We start from the raw sequence: 16765 nt of genomic DNA on the forward strand, positions 1-16765 counted from the left end.
CTGTAGGGTTGCCGGGCTCAACGTTATAGATAGAGTAAGGAGATGAGTTTCCTTTGTAGGGCTCAGTCTTAGAGATAGGGTAAGGAGATTAGTTTCCTCTGTAGGACTCTTAGAGATAGGGTAAGGAGATTAGTTTCCTCTGTAGGACTCTTAGAGATAGAGTAAGGAGATGAGTTTCCTCTGTAGGACTCTTAGAGATAGGGTAAGGAGATGAGTGTCCTCTGTAGGGCTCAGCCTTAGAGATAGAGTAAGGATATGAGTTTCCTCTGTAGGACTCAGTCTTAGAGATAGGGTAAGGAGATGAGTTTCCTCTGTAGGGCTCAGTCTTAGAGATAGGGTAAGGAGATGAGTTTCCTCTGTAGGGCTCAGTCTTAGAGATAGGGTAAGGAGATGAGTTTCCTCTGTTCAGATTCCCCAGAATGAGCTGGAAAATGTTGCGGGTGAGAGGGAAGTCTAGGTCAGCCTGCTGGCCTGTTGCCACCGAGACCCGATCCAAGATAAGCGGATGAAAATAGATGGATGGATTATATTTATCTCATTTAGGTACTTCTCTTGAAAGTCCTGTTTGACAGTCACAATTACTGGAAATAAGGAAAACACCAATTACTCCAAACTATGAACAGCAGAATGCTGCTGAATAAAACTTTAGCAGGAAGTAAAACAGCTTAACATTCCTTGTTACTTTTTTGTGATGTGATGTTACCGGAATTGTCCTGGTCAGGAAATACTGTGACGAAAACACACACAAGGTATTTAACCCTTTAAAGAAACCTAACCTATAAATACTGTTAAAGACATGAATAAATAATTATGTCATTTAATTCTTAATTGTAACAATATATAAACGAATCAGAAAATAAAATAAGAAATGCTCCTGGTCCTGGACCAGGAACAAACCTACAGCTGTGGAGTTCCCCTCAGTCAGAAGGTGTGTTGCTCTGGAATCTGGTCCGACCAGTTCACGCCTCATCCAATTAGGTCTGAGACACTTTGCATCATCAGACTCTATTGTTCCCAACAGGGCTATTATTAACAGAAGGTTATTATTAACAATAGGCTATTATTAATAATGGGCTATTATTAACAATAGGTGTGGTACTGTCCTGGAACTCAAAGTTTGGCCATCACAGACATGTTCTTCATGTTCACCTCAAACAATTTGTTTTGTTTCAGGTCAACATCAAAACACTTCATTTGATCTGAAGTTCACTGTGAAAGGTCTTAACGTGTCTTAACGTGAAGGCGTGAAGACGTGAAGGCGTGAAGGTGTGAAAGAGTGAAGGCGTGAATGAGTGAAGGCGTGAATGAGTGAATGAGTGAAGGAGGTGTGTATCATCAGGAACAGGATAATAACAAACTCTCTGTGTTTCTGGTAATCATTGTCCAACCAGTTATGTTCTAAAGTAAACATACCATGCATAGCACACACACACACACACACACACACACACACACACACACACACACACACACACACACACACACACACACACACACAAACATTACATTACTTTACATTACATTTAGCTGATGCTTTACAATTTCTTCAATAAAGTTAAACTACAAAGTGCTATCAGTAAGTAAAATCTAAGTGCTACAAAAGTGCTACTACGGTGCTACTTTTCTTATTCAAGGTGTAGTCGAAAAAGAAGTGTTTTTAGTTCACGGTGGAAGATGTAGAGACTTTCTGCAGTCCTGATGTCAATGGAGAGCTCATTGCACCATTGAGGAGCCAGGACAGCAAACAGTCGTGACTTTATAGAGTGTTTAGCTTGCAGTGATGGAGCTACAAGTCAATTCAATGAAATTCAAAGAAATTCAATGAAATTCAGTATATTTTTGTATAGCTCAAAATCACAAATACAAATTATCCTCGGACGACTTTTCAATCTGTACACATAACATCCTGTCCCAGGACCTCACATCGGATCAGGAAAAACTCCCCAAATATAGATAGTAAAAACCCTTTCACAGGGGAAAAAGGGAAGAAACCTTCAGGAGAGCAACAGAGGAGGATCCCTCTCCCCGGACGGACAGAAGCAATAGATGTCATGTGACCAGAATGAATAACGTAACAGAGTTACAGCACAAATTATTCATATGATGAGTAGTATATGCATGGACCATGATCCAGATAACCACGATCCATGAAGCAGAAGGAGGTAGAGAGGAGGGGCATCAGCAGGGCCATGGCAGGAGACAGGAGGCAAGGGGCAGGAGGCCGGAGACTGGAGACAAGAGACGGGAGACGGGAGGCAGGAGACATGAGGTAGGAGGCAGGAGACAGGAGGCAAGAGGCAGGGCCCAGGAGGCAGGCTCTCTAGTGGGGTAATATGGTACTATGAACGCTCTAGTGGGGTAATATGGTACTATGAACGCTCTAGTGGGGTAATATGGTACTTTGAGCTCTCTAGTGGGGTAATATGATACAATAAGCTCTCTAGTGTGGTAAAATGGTACTATGGGCTCTCTAGTGGGGTAACATCCAGTGTTGGGGGTAACGAGTTACAAAGTAACGGATTACAGTAACGTAATTACTATTATAGGTAACGAAGTAAAGTAACGCATTACACTCAAAATATTGTAACTACACTACTTTACTAGACCTCAGTAACGCGCGTTCCTGCGTTACTCAAGACATTTGTACCAGTCCGAAAAGTTCTCTTAGCAGCGCTCGAGTCACACGACACTTCCTGCATGAACAACCTATCATAGAACTCGATCTGAGTGATCTGAGTGACGTAGCTGCTGGTGCGTAGAAGGGAAGCGGGGAATGGAGGAGACGGAGACGGAGAGCCCGGATCCAACTGGGAGGTTCTCTCCAGGTTCCCTAAGATTAAGGATATTGCAAAACAATACAACACTCAATACCATCAAGTGCACCTGTCTGTAATGACGTGGAGCTTCTAATGAGGACAAGACACGTCTGTATGAACGGAATCCCTCTACTGGTGAACTGCAGTATTACAACTGTTAAAGCATCGAGAACGCGCTCTTGCACCAGACATGTATATATTTTCCACACCTAACATCAACATTAGTTAGCGTCAACAAGCACGTATCATTGTACTTTATGCCTTCAAAGTAAAAGCACTTCCTGTTTACATGCTCTTCACAATAAGAGTAAATCATGTAATAAAACAAGTTACAACACTGTGGAAAGGCTTTCAGCCTGGGCAGTATTGTTCTGACCCCAAGGAGGAACAGGCTGTCGGATAAAAGATTGCAGAGACTTTTACTCATGCGATACAATCGCTATTTTGAAGAATAGAGAAAAATGATAAACTTCATAGGATATAGTGCACTTTCTGTTTATTTAGGCAATGATGAAGTGGACTTTCTGTTTATTTAATTGCATTTTCTGTTTCTATTTTTTGGGTTAAGTGCATTTCTGTTTCTATTTTATGGGAAAAAGTGCCATTTATTTTTCTATTTTTTTTTAACCACTACAATGATTCCTATAACAAGCTGGTTTTGTTCTTAGGAGTCGGCCCCCATTTGGTTTAGTAGGGTCTCATGTTTCCAAAAGCCTGTTTTCAATGTGTTATGCTGTTTGACCTGAATGTCCCCACCATACACAGCCTCTTGTATCCTGTTGTTTGTAGATTTTAAAGTGAGGCATATTTCTTTGGTCAGACAGTGTGAACAGGGTTAATGTTCCTTCAAGTTAATGGTTGAGTTTTATATGCCATTTTGTTTGACATGTTTACAATTACAATACATGTGGAAAGGCTAAGAGATGCCTTTATTGAAAATAAAGTGATGAAAGGGCCATGATGTTTGTCCAGGTATCTTTGCGGTTAATTTGGACATTTTCTTAAAAAAATGGAAAGTAAAGTAAAGTTACTTTTCAAATGCAGTAACTAGTAAAGTAATCTAGTTACAATTTTCAGAAGTAACTTGTAACTAGTTACTTTTTCTGAGTAACTACCCCAACACTGATAACATGGTACTATGAGCTCTCTAGTGGAGTAATATGATACTATAAATGCTCTAGTGGGGTAATATGGTACTATGGGCTCTCTAGTGGGGTAATATGGTACTATGAGCTCTCTAGTGGAGTAATATGATACTCTAAACGCTCTAGTAGGGTAATATGGTACTATAAGCTCTCTAGTGGGGTAATATGGTACTATGGGCTCTCTAGTGGAGTAATATGATACTATAAATGCTCTAGTGGGGTAATATGGTACTATGAGCTCTCTAGTGGGGTAATATGGTACTATGAACTCTCTAGTGGAGTAATATGGTACTATACATGCTCTAGTGGGGTAATATGGTACTATGAGCTCTCTAGTGGAGTAATATGATACTATAAATGCTCTAGTGGGGTAATATGGTACTATGAGCTCTCTAGTGGGGTAATATGGTACTATGGGCTCTCTAGTGGAGTAATATGGTACTATGAACTCTCTAGTGGGGTAATATGGTACTATGAACTCTCTAGTGGGGTAATATGGTACTATGAGCTCTCTAGTGGGATAATATGGTACAATGGGCTCTCTAGTGGAGTAATAGGGTACTATGAGCTCTCTGGTGGAGTAATATGATACTATAAATGCTCTAGTAGGGTAATATGGTACTATAAGCTCTCTAGTGGGGTAATATGGTACTATGAGCTCTCTAGTGGGGTAATATGGTACTATGAGCGCTCTAGTGGGGTAATATGGTACTATGGGCTCTCTAGTGGAGTAATAGGGTACTATGAGCTCTCTAGTGGGGTAATATGGTACTACAAGCTCTCTAGTGGGGTAATATGGTACTATAAACTTCTTAAGATATAAGCACTTCTTAAGCATCACCAATTAAGGCTTTGTAGGTGAGGAGAAGGATTTGAAATGTTATTTTTGATCTTACAGGAAGCCCGTACAGAGTAGCTAATACCGGAGTAATGTGATCTCTTTTCCGCGTCCTTGTTAGTACACAAGCTGCAGCATTCTGGATCAACTGGAGAGATTTAAGAGACTTATTAGAGCAGCCTGATGATACAGAGTTGCAGTAATTCAGTCTTGAAGTAACAAATACGTGGCCATATATATTTTTTGCTCATGCAAAGGCCCGTGACAGACTGAAAACGGCTCCGCGAACAACTGAAAACAGCTCCGCGATTTCATGGCTTTTAAGCCGTCGCGGGCCACATAAAATGACGTGGCGGGCTGGATTTAGCCTGTGGGCCTTGAGTTTGACACCAGTGGCCTAAAGGAAGCATATATAATGTGAATAAAATTGGTCCAAGCACAGAACCTTGTGGAACTCCATGACGAACGTTGGTGGTCATCGAGGCCTCATCGTTTACAAATACAAACTGAGATCCATCTGATGAATACAACTTAAACCAGCTTAGTGCTGTACCTTTAATACCAATCGACTGGTCTAGTCTCTGTATTAAGATGTCATGGTCAATGTTGTTGAATGCAGCACCAAGGTCTAACAAGACAATCCTACCTCTAATAGCCAGAATCTTATCATTGTAGAAGTTCATGAAGTCATTACTACTGAGGTATGTAGGAATACACGGCTCCACAGAGCTACTACTACTACTACTACTACTACTACTACTACTACTACTGAGGTCTGTAGGAATACACAGATCCACAGAGCTATGACTCTCAGCCAGCCTGGCCACAGTGCTAAAGAGAAACCTGAGGTTGTTCTTTTTTCTCTATTAGTGATGAGTAGTAGGCTCCTCTGTCATTACGGAGGGCCTTCTTATATGTTTTCAGACTTGTATTGTATTTTGTATATATTGTTGTTGTATTAGTGTTTGTTGCTATATGGACCCATGAGTCTGAAATAAAAGGAATATAAATCCTGCCAAATTAACCGGGATTCCTCTTAATTGTTGAAACGCCATATGCCCTCAAGCTTCTGTGATGCTTGCTTCAATATGCGGGTCTGAGGGTTGTACCATGGAGCGAGCCTCCTTTGCTTAATGATCCTCTTTTATAGAGGGGCTATCGAGTCCAGTGTCACTCTCAATGAGCCAGTAGCACCATCGACGAGCTGATCAATCTGGGAGGGAGTAAAGTTAGTACAGGAGTCCTCTGTTATATTGAGACAGACTAAAGTTAGTACAAAAGTCCTCTGTTATATTGAGACAGACTAAAGTTAGTACAGGAGTCCTCTGTTATATTGAGACAGACTAAAGTTAGTACAGAAGTCCTCTGTTATATTGAGACAGACTAAAGTTAGTACAGAAGTCCTCTGTTATATTGAGACAGACTAAAGTTAGTACAGGAGTCCTCTGTTATATTGAGACAGACTAAAGTTAGTACAAGAGTCCTCTTTTACACCTTAATGTACCATGCATAGCACAGACACACACACACACACACACACACACACACACACACACACACACACACACACACACACACACACACTCACACACATATACCTTAATCATAGGACACACACACCTTGATGTTCGTACATTTCCTGGAAGGAAACATGTGTCATCACTTTACAGTCAAACTGGTTCTGGCTGGAGCTCATTTATTAAAATCCTTTTCAGGAGCTCAACCTGCCACAGATCTGAATCTGGTCCCAATAATTTAGACCCAACGTGGTCTAAATGTAGTCAGAACTGTCGTAAATCTGATATGAAAAAATAAATCCTTGTCCTTTTTTTTCTTTTTCACTGGAGATGGATACGATTGAATTAGTGCATCTGATTAGGGAGCAGAGTGTCTACATGCAGGTAGACATGTGATCAGAGGGACAAGCAGGTAGACAGGTAATCAGAGGGACAAGCAGGTAGACAGGTGATCAGAGGGACAAGCAGGTAGACAGGTGATCAGAGGGCGGGGGAGGAGAGAGAGAGAGACAGAGCGAGAGAGAGAGTATAAAAAGCTGCTGCTCTCTTTCCACCGAGTTCAGAAAGTCAACAAATTGAAGTTTCATCACTTTCACGTTTCTTTCCTGTCGACTTGTCAAACTGCAAAAATGCTCCAACGGTGAGTTTTTAATCTCCTGATGAACTTTAAATAATTCACTTTGTTAAACTGTTTAATTACTTCAGACTACTGAAGGTACAAACTGTGTCATAAGTCTCATTCACAACTCTGCTGCTAAACATAAAGGTACGAAATATTATGAAACACTTCCTAAAACTTAATAAAACAGCTTTTGTGACATTATGAAATATGATAAAGTTTGTGGGAAGTCATCAGACTGAAATAATTACCTGTAATTTATCTCATGTGACAATTACCTGATGTGTCTTTTCTTGTTTAGACTCTGATCTAATTATAGTTTGATATGATACTTGATTTTTTACATTTTGGGACTTTGGACTTTTCCTCATCGACATATTAAAAGGACATTTTTTATTTGTATTTATCTAGATTGTCTTCTCAGGGCATGTGATCAACTGACCCATTAAGATGGAAAGCTGCAGTTTAGAGCAAACAGTGTAAATTAGTTTATTAACTTAACTATTTTATTCGTTCCTGCGGACACAGGTTTACTTATTGGTAGAAAAGGACTTTTACTGACTTCAGTATTCAGGTTTACTTGTGTCTGGTCAGTTTAAATACAGCAGAAGGACTTCAGTGTTTCGGCATAAAGCAGCAGTCTTCTCTGCTTTTTCACCTGACACCCGACTCTCATGATGAACCTTAAAGCTTTTCTGTCTCTTTGAGTATTGGAGCTGTTTTTTGTTTCTTTCTATACGTTGGAAAAGAAGAGACGCTTTGTTTTGTTTTTTCTCTGTGTAAGAAACAAAGAGTCACAGTCTTTTAACCCTTTAGGTGGTTTCTCCCGCCAGTGACTCAACACTCCTGACATTGTTCACTTCCTTTACTTTACTTCAAGCTCTTTACTTTATGCTTTTATTGTCACATTGTTCACTTCCTTTACTTTACTTCAAGCACTTTACTATATGCTTTTATTTTCACATTCTTTACTTACTTTACTTTACATTCTTTACATATCATTCCTTACTTTAGGTACTTTTATATTTATTGACATAACTTTGTATACTTTCTTTTCTATATATTCTTGATTTCATGTTTTTAAATTTCTTACACTATGTTTTCTTTCAAGCTCTACATTACTTAATTACTTTATATAATTTACAATTTACAGAAACGTACGTTCTTTTGTTAACACTTTAGGTGACGTTCTTTAGTTTACGTTCTTTAGTTTACAGTCTTAACTTTACGTTCTTTAGGTTACAGTCTTTAGTTTACAGTCTTTAGGTTACAGTCTTTAGGTTACAGTCTTAACTTTACGTTCTTTAGTTTACAGTCTTTAGTTTACAGTCTTTAGTTTACAGTCTTAACTTTACGTTCTTTAGATTACGTTCTTTAGTTTACAGTCTTAACTTTACGTTCTTTAGGTTACAGTCTTTAGTTTACAGTCTTTAGGTTACAGTCTTTAGTTTACAGTCTTTAGGTTACAGTCTTTAGTTTACATTCTTTAGTTTACAGTCTTAACTTTACGTTCTTTAGTTTACAGTCTTTAGTTTACAGTCTTTAGGTTACAGTCTTTAGTTTACAGTCGTAACTTTACGTTCTTTAGGTTACAGTCTTTAGTTTACAGTCTTTAGGTTACAGTCTTTAGGTTACAGTCTTAACTTTACAGTCTTTAGTTTACAGTCTTTAGGTTACAGTCTTTAGGTTACAGTCTTTAGTTTACAATCTTTAGGTTACAGTCTTTAGGCTACAGTTGTAACTTTACGTTCTTTAGGTTACAGTCTTTAGTTTACAGTCTTTAGGTTACAGTCTTTAGGTTACAGTCTTAACTTTACGTTCTTTAGGTTACAGTCTTTAGGTTACAGTCTTTAGGTTACAGTCTTTAGGTTACAGTCTTAACTTTACGTTCTTTAGGTTACAGTCTTTAGGTTACAGTCTTTAGGCTACAGTCTTTAGGTTACAGTCTTTAGGTTACAGTCTTTAGTTTACAGTCTTTAGGTTACAGTCTTTAGGTTACAGTCTTAACTTTACGTTCTTTAGGTTACAGTCTTTAGTTTACAGTCTTTAGGCTACAGTCTTTAGGTTACAGTCTTTAGGTTACAGTCTTTAGTTTACAGTCTTCAGGTTACAGTCTTTAGGTTACAGTCTTAACTTTACGTTCTTTAGGTTACAGTCTTTAGGTTACAGTCTTAACTTTACGTTCTTTAGGTTACAGTCTTTAGGTTACAGTCTTTAGGCTACAGTCTTTAAGTTACAGTCTTTAGGTTACAGTCTTTAGGTTACAGTCTTTAGGTTACAGTCTTAACTTTACGTTCTTTAGGTTACAGTCTTTAGGCTACAGTCTTTAGGTTACAGTCTTTAGTTTACAGTCTTTAGTTTACAGTCTTCAGGTTACAGTCTTTAGGTTACAGTCTTAACTTTACGTTCTTTAGGTTACAGTCTTAACTTTACGTTCTTTAGGTTACAGTCTTTAGGTTACAGTCTTTAGGCTACAGTCTTTAGGTTACAGTCTTTAGGTTACAGTCTTAACTTTACGTTCTTTAGGTTACAGTCTTTAGGTTACAGTCTTTAGGTTACAGTCTTAACTTTACATTCTTTAGGTTACAGTCTTTAGGTTACAGTCTTAACTTTACGTTCTTTAGGTTACAGTCTTTAGGTTACAGTCTTAACTTTACGTTCTTTAGGTTACAGTCTTTAGGTTACAGTCTTAACTTTACGTTCTTTAGGTTACAGTCTTTAGGTTACAGTCTTTAGGTTACAGTCTTTAGGCTACAGTCTTTAGGTTACAGTCTTTAGGTTACAGTCTTAACTTTACGTTCTTTAGGTTACAGTCTTTAGGTTACAGTCTTTAGGCTACAGTCTTTATGTTACAGTCTTTAGGTTACAGTCTTAACTTTACGTTCTTTAGGTAACAGTCTTTAGGTTACAGTCTTTAGGTTACAGTCTTTAGGTTACAGTCTTAACTTTACGTTCTTTAGGTTACAGTCTTTAGTTTACAGTCTTTAGGTTACAGTCTTTAGTTCACAGTCTTTAAGTTACGTTCTTTAGTTCATAGTCTTTAGTTTACAGTCTTTAGGCTACAGTCTTTACTTTACAGTCTTTAGGTTACAGTCTTTAGTTCACAGTCTTTAGTTCACAGTCTTTAGGTTACAGTCTTAACTTTACGTTCTTTAGGTTACAGTCTTTAGTTTACAGTTTTTAGGTTACAGTCTTTAGGTTACAGTCTTTAGGTTACAGTCTTTAGTTCACAGTCTTTAGTTTACATTCTTTAGTTTACAGTCTTTAGATTACAGTCTTTAGTTTACGTTCTTTAGGTTACAGTTTTTAGTTTACAGTCTTTAGGTTACAGTCTTTAGTTTATGTTCTTTAGGTTACAGTTTTTAGGTTACAGTTTTTAGGTTACAGTCTTTAGTTTACGTTCTTTAGTTCACAGTCTTTAGGTTACAGTCTTTAGGTTGCAGTCTTTAGTTTACAGTCTTTAGGTTACGTTCTTTAGTTCATAGTCTTTAGTTCATAGTCTTTAGTTCACAGTCTTTAGGTTACAGTCTTTGGGTTACAGTCTTTAGTTTACAGTCTTTAGGTTACAGTCTTTAGTTCACAGTCTTAAATTTAAATGATTTATTTTAATTTCTTTAATTTAAATCCTTAACTTTAGTGTTTAAAAAAAATAATTTTAGCTAGAAACTCATTCAAACCTTAAAATGGTACAGTATATTGGTATCATTACGTTTTTCAGTTACTTTGTGACAGCTTTTCAGATGATTACAATACGTATTCATTCTGACTGAGTGGAAAGTTTGAGCCCTTCTCTCTTTATGTCAGCCTGAAAAACATCATGCAAACAGAATGCATCAAATCAAGTGTTCACTTTGTGTGTTTACAGGTGTGTTGTGCTGCTGCTAGTTGCCTTGGCAGCTGTCTCTCTCGCAGCTCCACTTCCAGGTGAGCTATGACATTGTGTCTGTCTGTGACATCATCTCTCCTTCTGTCTTTGTGTCTCTCTATGACATCATCTCTCCTGTCTTTGTGTCTCTCTATGACATCATCTCTCCTGTCATTGTGTCTCTCTATGACATCATACGGAGCGAGGAGGGAGGAGGAGGAGTGAGGAGGAGGAGTGAGGAGGAGGAAGGAGGAGCGAGGAGGAGGAGCCACGATCGAGGAAGCCCCCTCACTGTTCATCAGTTATGTGATTGGACACGCCCCCTCACTGTTCATCAGTTATGTGATTGGACACGCCCCCTCACTGTTCATCAGTTATGTGATTGGACACGCCCCCTCACTGTTCATCAGTTATGTGATTGGACACGCCCCCTCACTGTTCATCAGTTATGTGATTGGACACACCCCTCGCTGTTCATCAGTTATGTGCTTCCTCTCTCCTCTTTGTCTTAAAACATGTTTACTCATTTCCTCTCTCCTCTTTGTCTTAAAACATGTTTACTCATTTCCTCTCTCCTTTTTGTCTTGAAACATGTTTCCTCATTTCCTCTCTCCTCACATGGTGAGGGAATGAGCAAGCCATGCCTCCTAATGACATCATTGCTGGCTTATTTAAATAACAGCAGCCAATCAGTGTGCAGAACAGATCCCTGTATAGACTCACAATCGGTTCATTTGAGATGAAGATCAGATCTGGAACGTGCAGATCAGACGGTGGCAGAATAAACAGGAAGTCTCAGAAATAGAACTTCCTGTTAGATCTGATCTGTAGGCAGAAAACTTTCGGATTTATTCATATGTCTTTGTACATATATCTTCATGTGGAAATATGCGTGTATCTGCATTGTATACTATCCTTTTTATATCTGCGTTTTGGAATGTGTTACATAGTTAAACTTTATTATTTTCAATCACAGAAGATGTTTTGAAATTAAACCTTCATTGCACAACATCAGACTAAGAACCAACAAGGGTGAATATTGTTTACAGTTATTTTCTTCAAAACGTTGCATTTTTTGTCGTAACTAAGAGCCAATCAGCTCTTTTATCAGGCGACAGCCAGGCGTTTCCCATCATGCAGTTGGGCGTTTCCCAACATGCACAAATCTAAGCAGCATGCGTTGTGCCAGATTGATTAATTTTATTATGGTAAATATTTATTTCACTTCATCATACTTTTACTTTGTTCTACAATGTTATTATTCATGAAAATATTACAATGAATGAAGGTGTTTTACATGTATGTTTGTTTTTACTATTTCAGTGGAAAATGCAACGCCGAGTGAAACAGACAATGGTAACACAAACACAGACAAACAATTTACTGTATACTAAACTGACCTCGCACAACCTGAACTCTAATAGACAGAAGAATAATGAAATGAAGAATATCTACAGAATATAACGATTTATACTGCATTTCTTCAACTTATACTGCATTACTACAACTTATACTGTAGGATGTACTGCATTTCTACGAATTATACTGAAGGGGGTAACCCATTACAACGACTTGTACTGTAGGATGTACCTCATTACTACAGCTAATACTGTAGGATGTACTAAATTACTACAACCAATTCTAAGGGCGACTGTGCATAAGTGGTTAGCATGCCCGTCTTTCAATCAGAGGGTTGGCGGCTTGCGCAGCGGCTCCGCCAGTCCCCGTCGTTGTGTCCCTCAGCAAGACACCTAACCCCCAATTGCTCCCTGTTGCTGTGTCTGCTGTGTATAGGGCAAACATGTAAGTCGCTAAATGTAATGTAATGCAGGAAATACTGCATTACTAATACTAAGGGAAGTACTGTATCACTACAACTTATACTACAGGATGTACCTCATTACTACGACTTATACTGCAGTAAGTATTGCCTTACTATGACTTTTACTGCGGAATGTACTGCATTGCTACGACTTATACTGCCGGATGTACCTCATCACTGAGAGCAATACTGAAGGAAGTATTGCATTACTAAGACCAATAATGAAGGGGGTAACTCATTACTACGACTTTTACTGCGGAATGTACCGCATTACTACAAATAATACTTCAAGAAGTACCTCATTACTACGACTTTCATTGCAGGAGGTACTGCATTACATCGACTTATACTGCAGGATGTACCTCATTACTATGACTTATACTGCACTAAGTATTGCCTTACTGCGACTTTTACTGCGGAATGTACTGCATTACTACGACTTATACTGCCGGATGTAACTCATCACAGAGCAATACTGAAGGAAGTATTGCATTACTAAGACCAATAATGAAGGGGGTAACTCATGAATATGACATATACTGCCGGATGTACCACATTACTGAGACAAATACTGCATTAGGTACCTCATTACTACAACATATACTGCCGGATGTACCTCATTACTGAGACCAATACTGCAGGAAGTACCTCATTACTACGACTTTTACTGCGGGATGTATCTCATTATAACGACTTATACGGCAGGACGTAATCCATTACTAAGATCAAGACTGCAGGAAGTACATTATTACATTGAGTTATACTGCAAGAAGTACTGCATTACTAAGACCAATACTGCAGGAAGTACTTAATAGCTAGCTCTATACTACATACACTGTCATGCTATTTATTTAGAACAGACAACATCAAAGTGATTGAAATAGTTTTTACAGCGTTGGTGGAAGAAAATAGTCTGTTGAGCCTTAGGGTCCCCAGATATAGATATATCAGGAAAGTCAAGAAAAAAATCATGGTATACCCCTCCTCCCCCCCCAAAACAAACTTGTTAGGTATCAAATTAAACATAAAAATCAGGGCTACAATAATATATAACCCCCATGTACAACCTCTAAACACAACTCAAACAATACATAGGATTAGGAGTTAGGATTATTAGGGTTAGGGTGTTGGCTTGACCCAGAATGTAACCCATCACCTCAATACACCAAGGGGTTCAATTTGAACATATATTATTTTGGTTTGCAATTTGAGCAATACAAGTTTTGTCCAACAGTGTGACAAACTAAACATGAGCTCTTCAAACCCACATTTACTTTACTGAAAAAACTAAATGAGCAAAAAACACTCTTAGATAGAATGGAAAGGACACACCCCTTGTACTACTGTTCATACTAGTATTAAGACTGCAACTACTTATTTTACTACTGCTGCAGATTAGTTACAATTTACATATCATACATCAGTCATTAATGTTATACTGCAGCCTGACATCCATTAGAGCAGCACAATGATCAATAACGTTGACCTGTTTAGACAAAGATTGACCCCAGAAACCTGATCAGAAATGATTGATAAGTGTACAACATCTTTAATCCACAGATACTAATACTGATCTGGAGACCGTGACCGTACCAGTGGCAGAGGAGACCGCAGAGGACACTGCAGCAGAGTCTAAGGGGGATTCACCAGAGGGCACCAAAGCAGAGTCTGATGTGGTGGAGTCACCAGAAGACTCCTCAGCAGAGTCTGATGTGGTGGAGTCATCAGAAGACACCTCAGAAGACACTGATGTGGAGTCATCAGAAGACACCTCAGAAGACACTGATGTGGAGTCATCAGAAGACACCGCAGAAGACACTGATGTGGAGTCATCAGAAGACACCGGAGAAGACACTAATGTGGAGTCACCAGAAGACAAAGCAGAAGACACTAATGTGGAGTCACCAGAAGACAACGCAGAAGACACTAATGTGGAGTCACCAGAAGACAACGCAGAAGAGACTGAGGAGGAGTCACCAGAAGACAACGCAGAAGACACTGATGTGGAGTCACCAGAAGACCCCGCAGAAGACACTAATGTGGAGTCACCAGAAGACCCCGCAGAAGACACTAATGTGGAGTCACCAGAAGACCCCGCAGAAGACACTGATGTGGAGTCACCAGAAGACCCCGCAGAAGACACTAATGTGGAGTCACCAGAAGACCCCGCAGAAGAGACTGAGGAGGAGTCACCAGAAGACCCCGCAGAAGAGACTGAGGAGGAGTCACCAGAAGACCCCGCAGAAGAGACTGAGGAGGAGTCACCAGAAGACCCCGCAGAAGAGACTGAGGAGGAGTCACCAGAAGACCCCGCAGAAGAGACTGAGGAGGAGTCACCAGAGGACACCGCTGATGCTGATGATGCAGAAGAACCTGCCACTGACGGTAAAACAAAGTTCATAAGTTTGTTATGTTTTTAAACATAACGAACAGAGTTTATATGATCTGTATCTGTATGCAGAAAGTCTAGATAAAGTTTTCAGAAATCAAGTGAAGAATAAGAAAATGTTAGGATGGAACATCTAGAGATCAAGGTGAATAATTAAAATGCTTAAATACATCAAAGATCAAGATTTGAGAGAATTCCACAGAGAACACATAGAGTTCATGTAGAGACAACCATGGACAGGGAACGATAAGAATTTAAACATTCAGGTTTGAAGAGGATGAATTCAGAAGTTCTCAAATAAATGTCTGTCATTATAAGAAAAGGCTGAAGACACAGCCAAATTTACACCAGGAGTTTGTTTAGGGTTAATATATGTTCATCTTGTTTCTTGTTGCAGAGTCACCTAACCAAGCTGACGAGTCCACCGCTGCAACGGGTAAAGATCACGCCCTACTGTGACCTCACACCATCTCACAGCCAATCACAATTCAGACGCAGCCACAGCTTTGAGAAACAAATACAGCATCAGAGTGTTTCAGTCTCATGTTTAATGAAATCGTATTGCAGCACAATGAGAGATGTGAGAAGATCATGGAGAAACCATGATTCTACATTTTAATCATTGTTTTATGAACCAGAGCATTTTCTTCTTTTCACAGCGCCTTAGAAACTCAGCCTCTGAACTGTGGAAGCTCACCAACTGCAGGTACATCACTGATTCACATTTAACAACAGATTCAGGTGGTGGGCATCACAATAACAAATAACCTGCAGTCTGTCTGTAACTAGAAGTGTTTCACCTGACTCTAAAACATGTGCTGCATTCAGGTAAAATGGGAATGAACAATACTGCTGACAATAAACAATGAACAATTAAAATGAAGAAAGTAATGTATTTCATCACTGAACTAAAACACTAATTTGTCTTACATCAACTAGCTTTTCAATAATTCAAAACAATTATTCAGTCAGTTCTGTTGTGCTGTTTATTAAAATAAAGATCGATCAATCTAATCAACAAAATGTTTGTGTTTTCTCCCCATCAGAGCCACGCCCACAGTGGAGTCAGTTGTCACAACAAAATGCTAAACTGCAACTAAACTTCAACTTTCAGCTTCCTGTTTGTTTTCGGTCTTCACCTCGTTCCTGATAGGTTGTTTCCATTTTACTTCTGGCTTTGGTCTGACAAATCTATCTTCCACCAATCAACTGTCTGGGTCTCTGTGTCTCGTCCTCTAATCGGTCTATCTGCCTTCAGTCTGATGCAGTAACATGTGAGATCTGCTCTTTAGGTCTGTGTTCACGCAGAAGAACTGCTAATAAAGTTTGAATTGTCAAAATCCTGAGTCCCTGAATCTTTATTGTATGAAACAATCATACTTATTATGATTATATATCAGGGAACAAAGCAAATAACACAGCAGGGAAATAATCAGAAAATGAACCAAGGAACAAATCAGGGGATATACCAGGGAACATATCAGGGAACATACCAGGGAACATAACAGAGAACATATCACAGAGTATATAAGGGAACATATCAGGGTACATACCAGGGAACATACCAGGGAACATATCAGGGTACATACCAGGGAACATATTGGGAAATATACCATTTCAAGCCAATTGAATGGATGTAAAAATTCCTCCAGGAAAGGGGGTCACTCTGCTGGGCATCCACCCACAATTTTGGCCACCTTGGCTGGGTTAAAAACAGTGCATGTCCCCCTAAATCTCAAACTTAAATTCCTCCA

General features: G+C 39.1%; 1 protein-coding gene across 2 annotated transcripts; it reads left to right on the plus strand.

Moving 5' to 3' along the window:
• Positions 1-6863: 6863 nt before the first annotated feature.
• LOC306749150 (uncharacterized protein) lies at positions 6864-16350 on the plus strand. 2 transcript variants are annotated; one of them, XM_079232406.1, is made up of 7 exons: positions 6864-6956; positions 10801-10859; positions 12124-12156; positions 14183-15007; positions 15409-15447; positions 15671-15717; positions 16058-16350. In XM_079232406.1, exons 1-6 carry the CDS (start codon positions 6946-6948, stop codon positions 15676-15678), a joined length of 975 nt encoding a protein of 324 aa, XP_079088532.1. In that variant the 5' UTR covers positions 6864-6945; the 3' UTR covers positions 15679-15717; positions 16058-16350. The 2 variants fall into 2 exon arrangements, with proteins under 2 accessions (XP_079088532.1, XP_079088533.1); XM_079232407.1 differs by lacking the exon at positions 12124-12156 and having other exon boundaries at positions 6877-6956.
• The last annotated feature ends 415 nt before the right edge of the window (positions 16351-16765 follow it).

The sequence above is a fragment of the Taurulus bubalis genome (genome assembly GCF_910589615.1).
Source record: "Taurulus bubalis genome assembly, chromosome: 16".
NCBI classification, from domain to species: domain Eukaryota; kingdom Metazoa; phylum Chordata; class Actinopteri; order Perciformes; family Cottidae; genus Taurulus; species Taurulus bubalis.

Excerpts from the sequence above, each read along its gene's own strand:
- LOC306749150 (XM_079232406.1), top strand. Across the intron at positions 12,157-14,182 it reads GCCGAGTGAAACAGACAATG|ATACTAATACTGATCTGGAG; the intron begins GTAACACAAACA and ends TTTAATCCACAG. Across the intron at positions 15,008-15,408 it reads AGAAGAACCTGCCACTGACG|AGTCACCTAACCAAGCTGAC; the intron begins GTAAAACAAAGT and ends TTCTTGTTGCAG.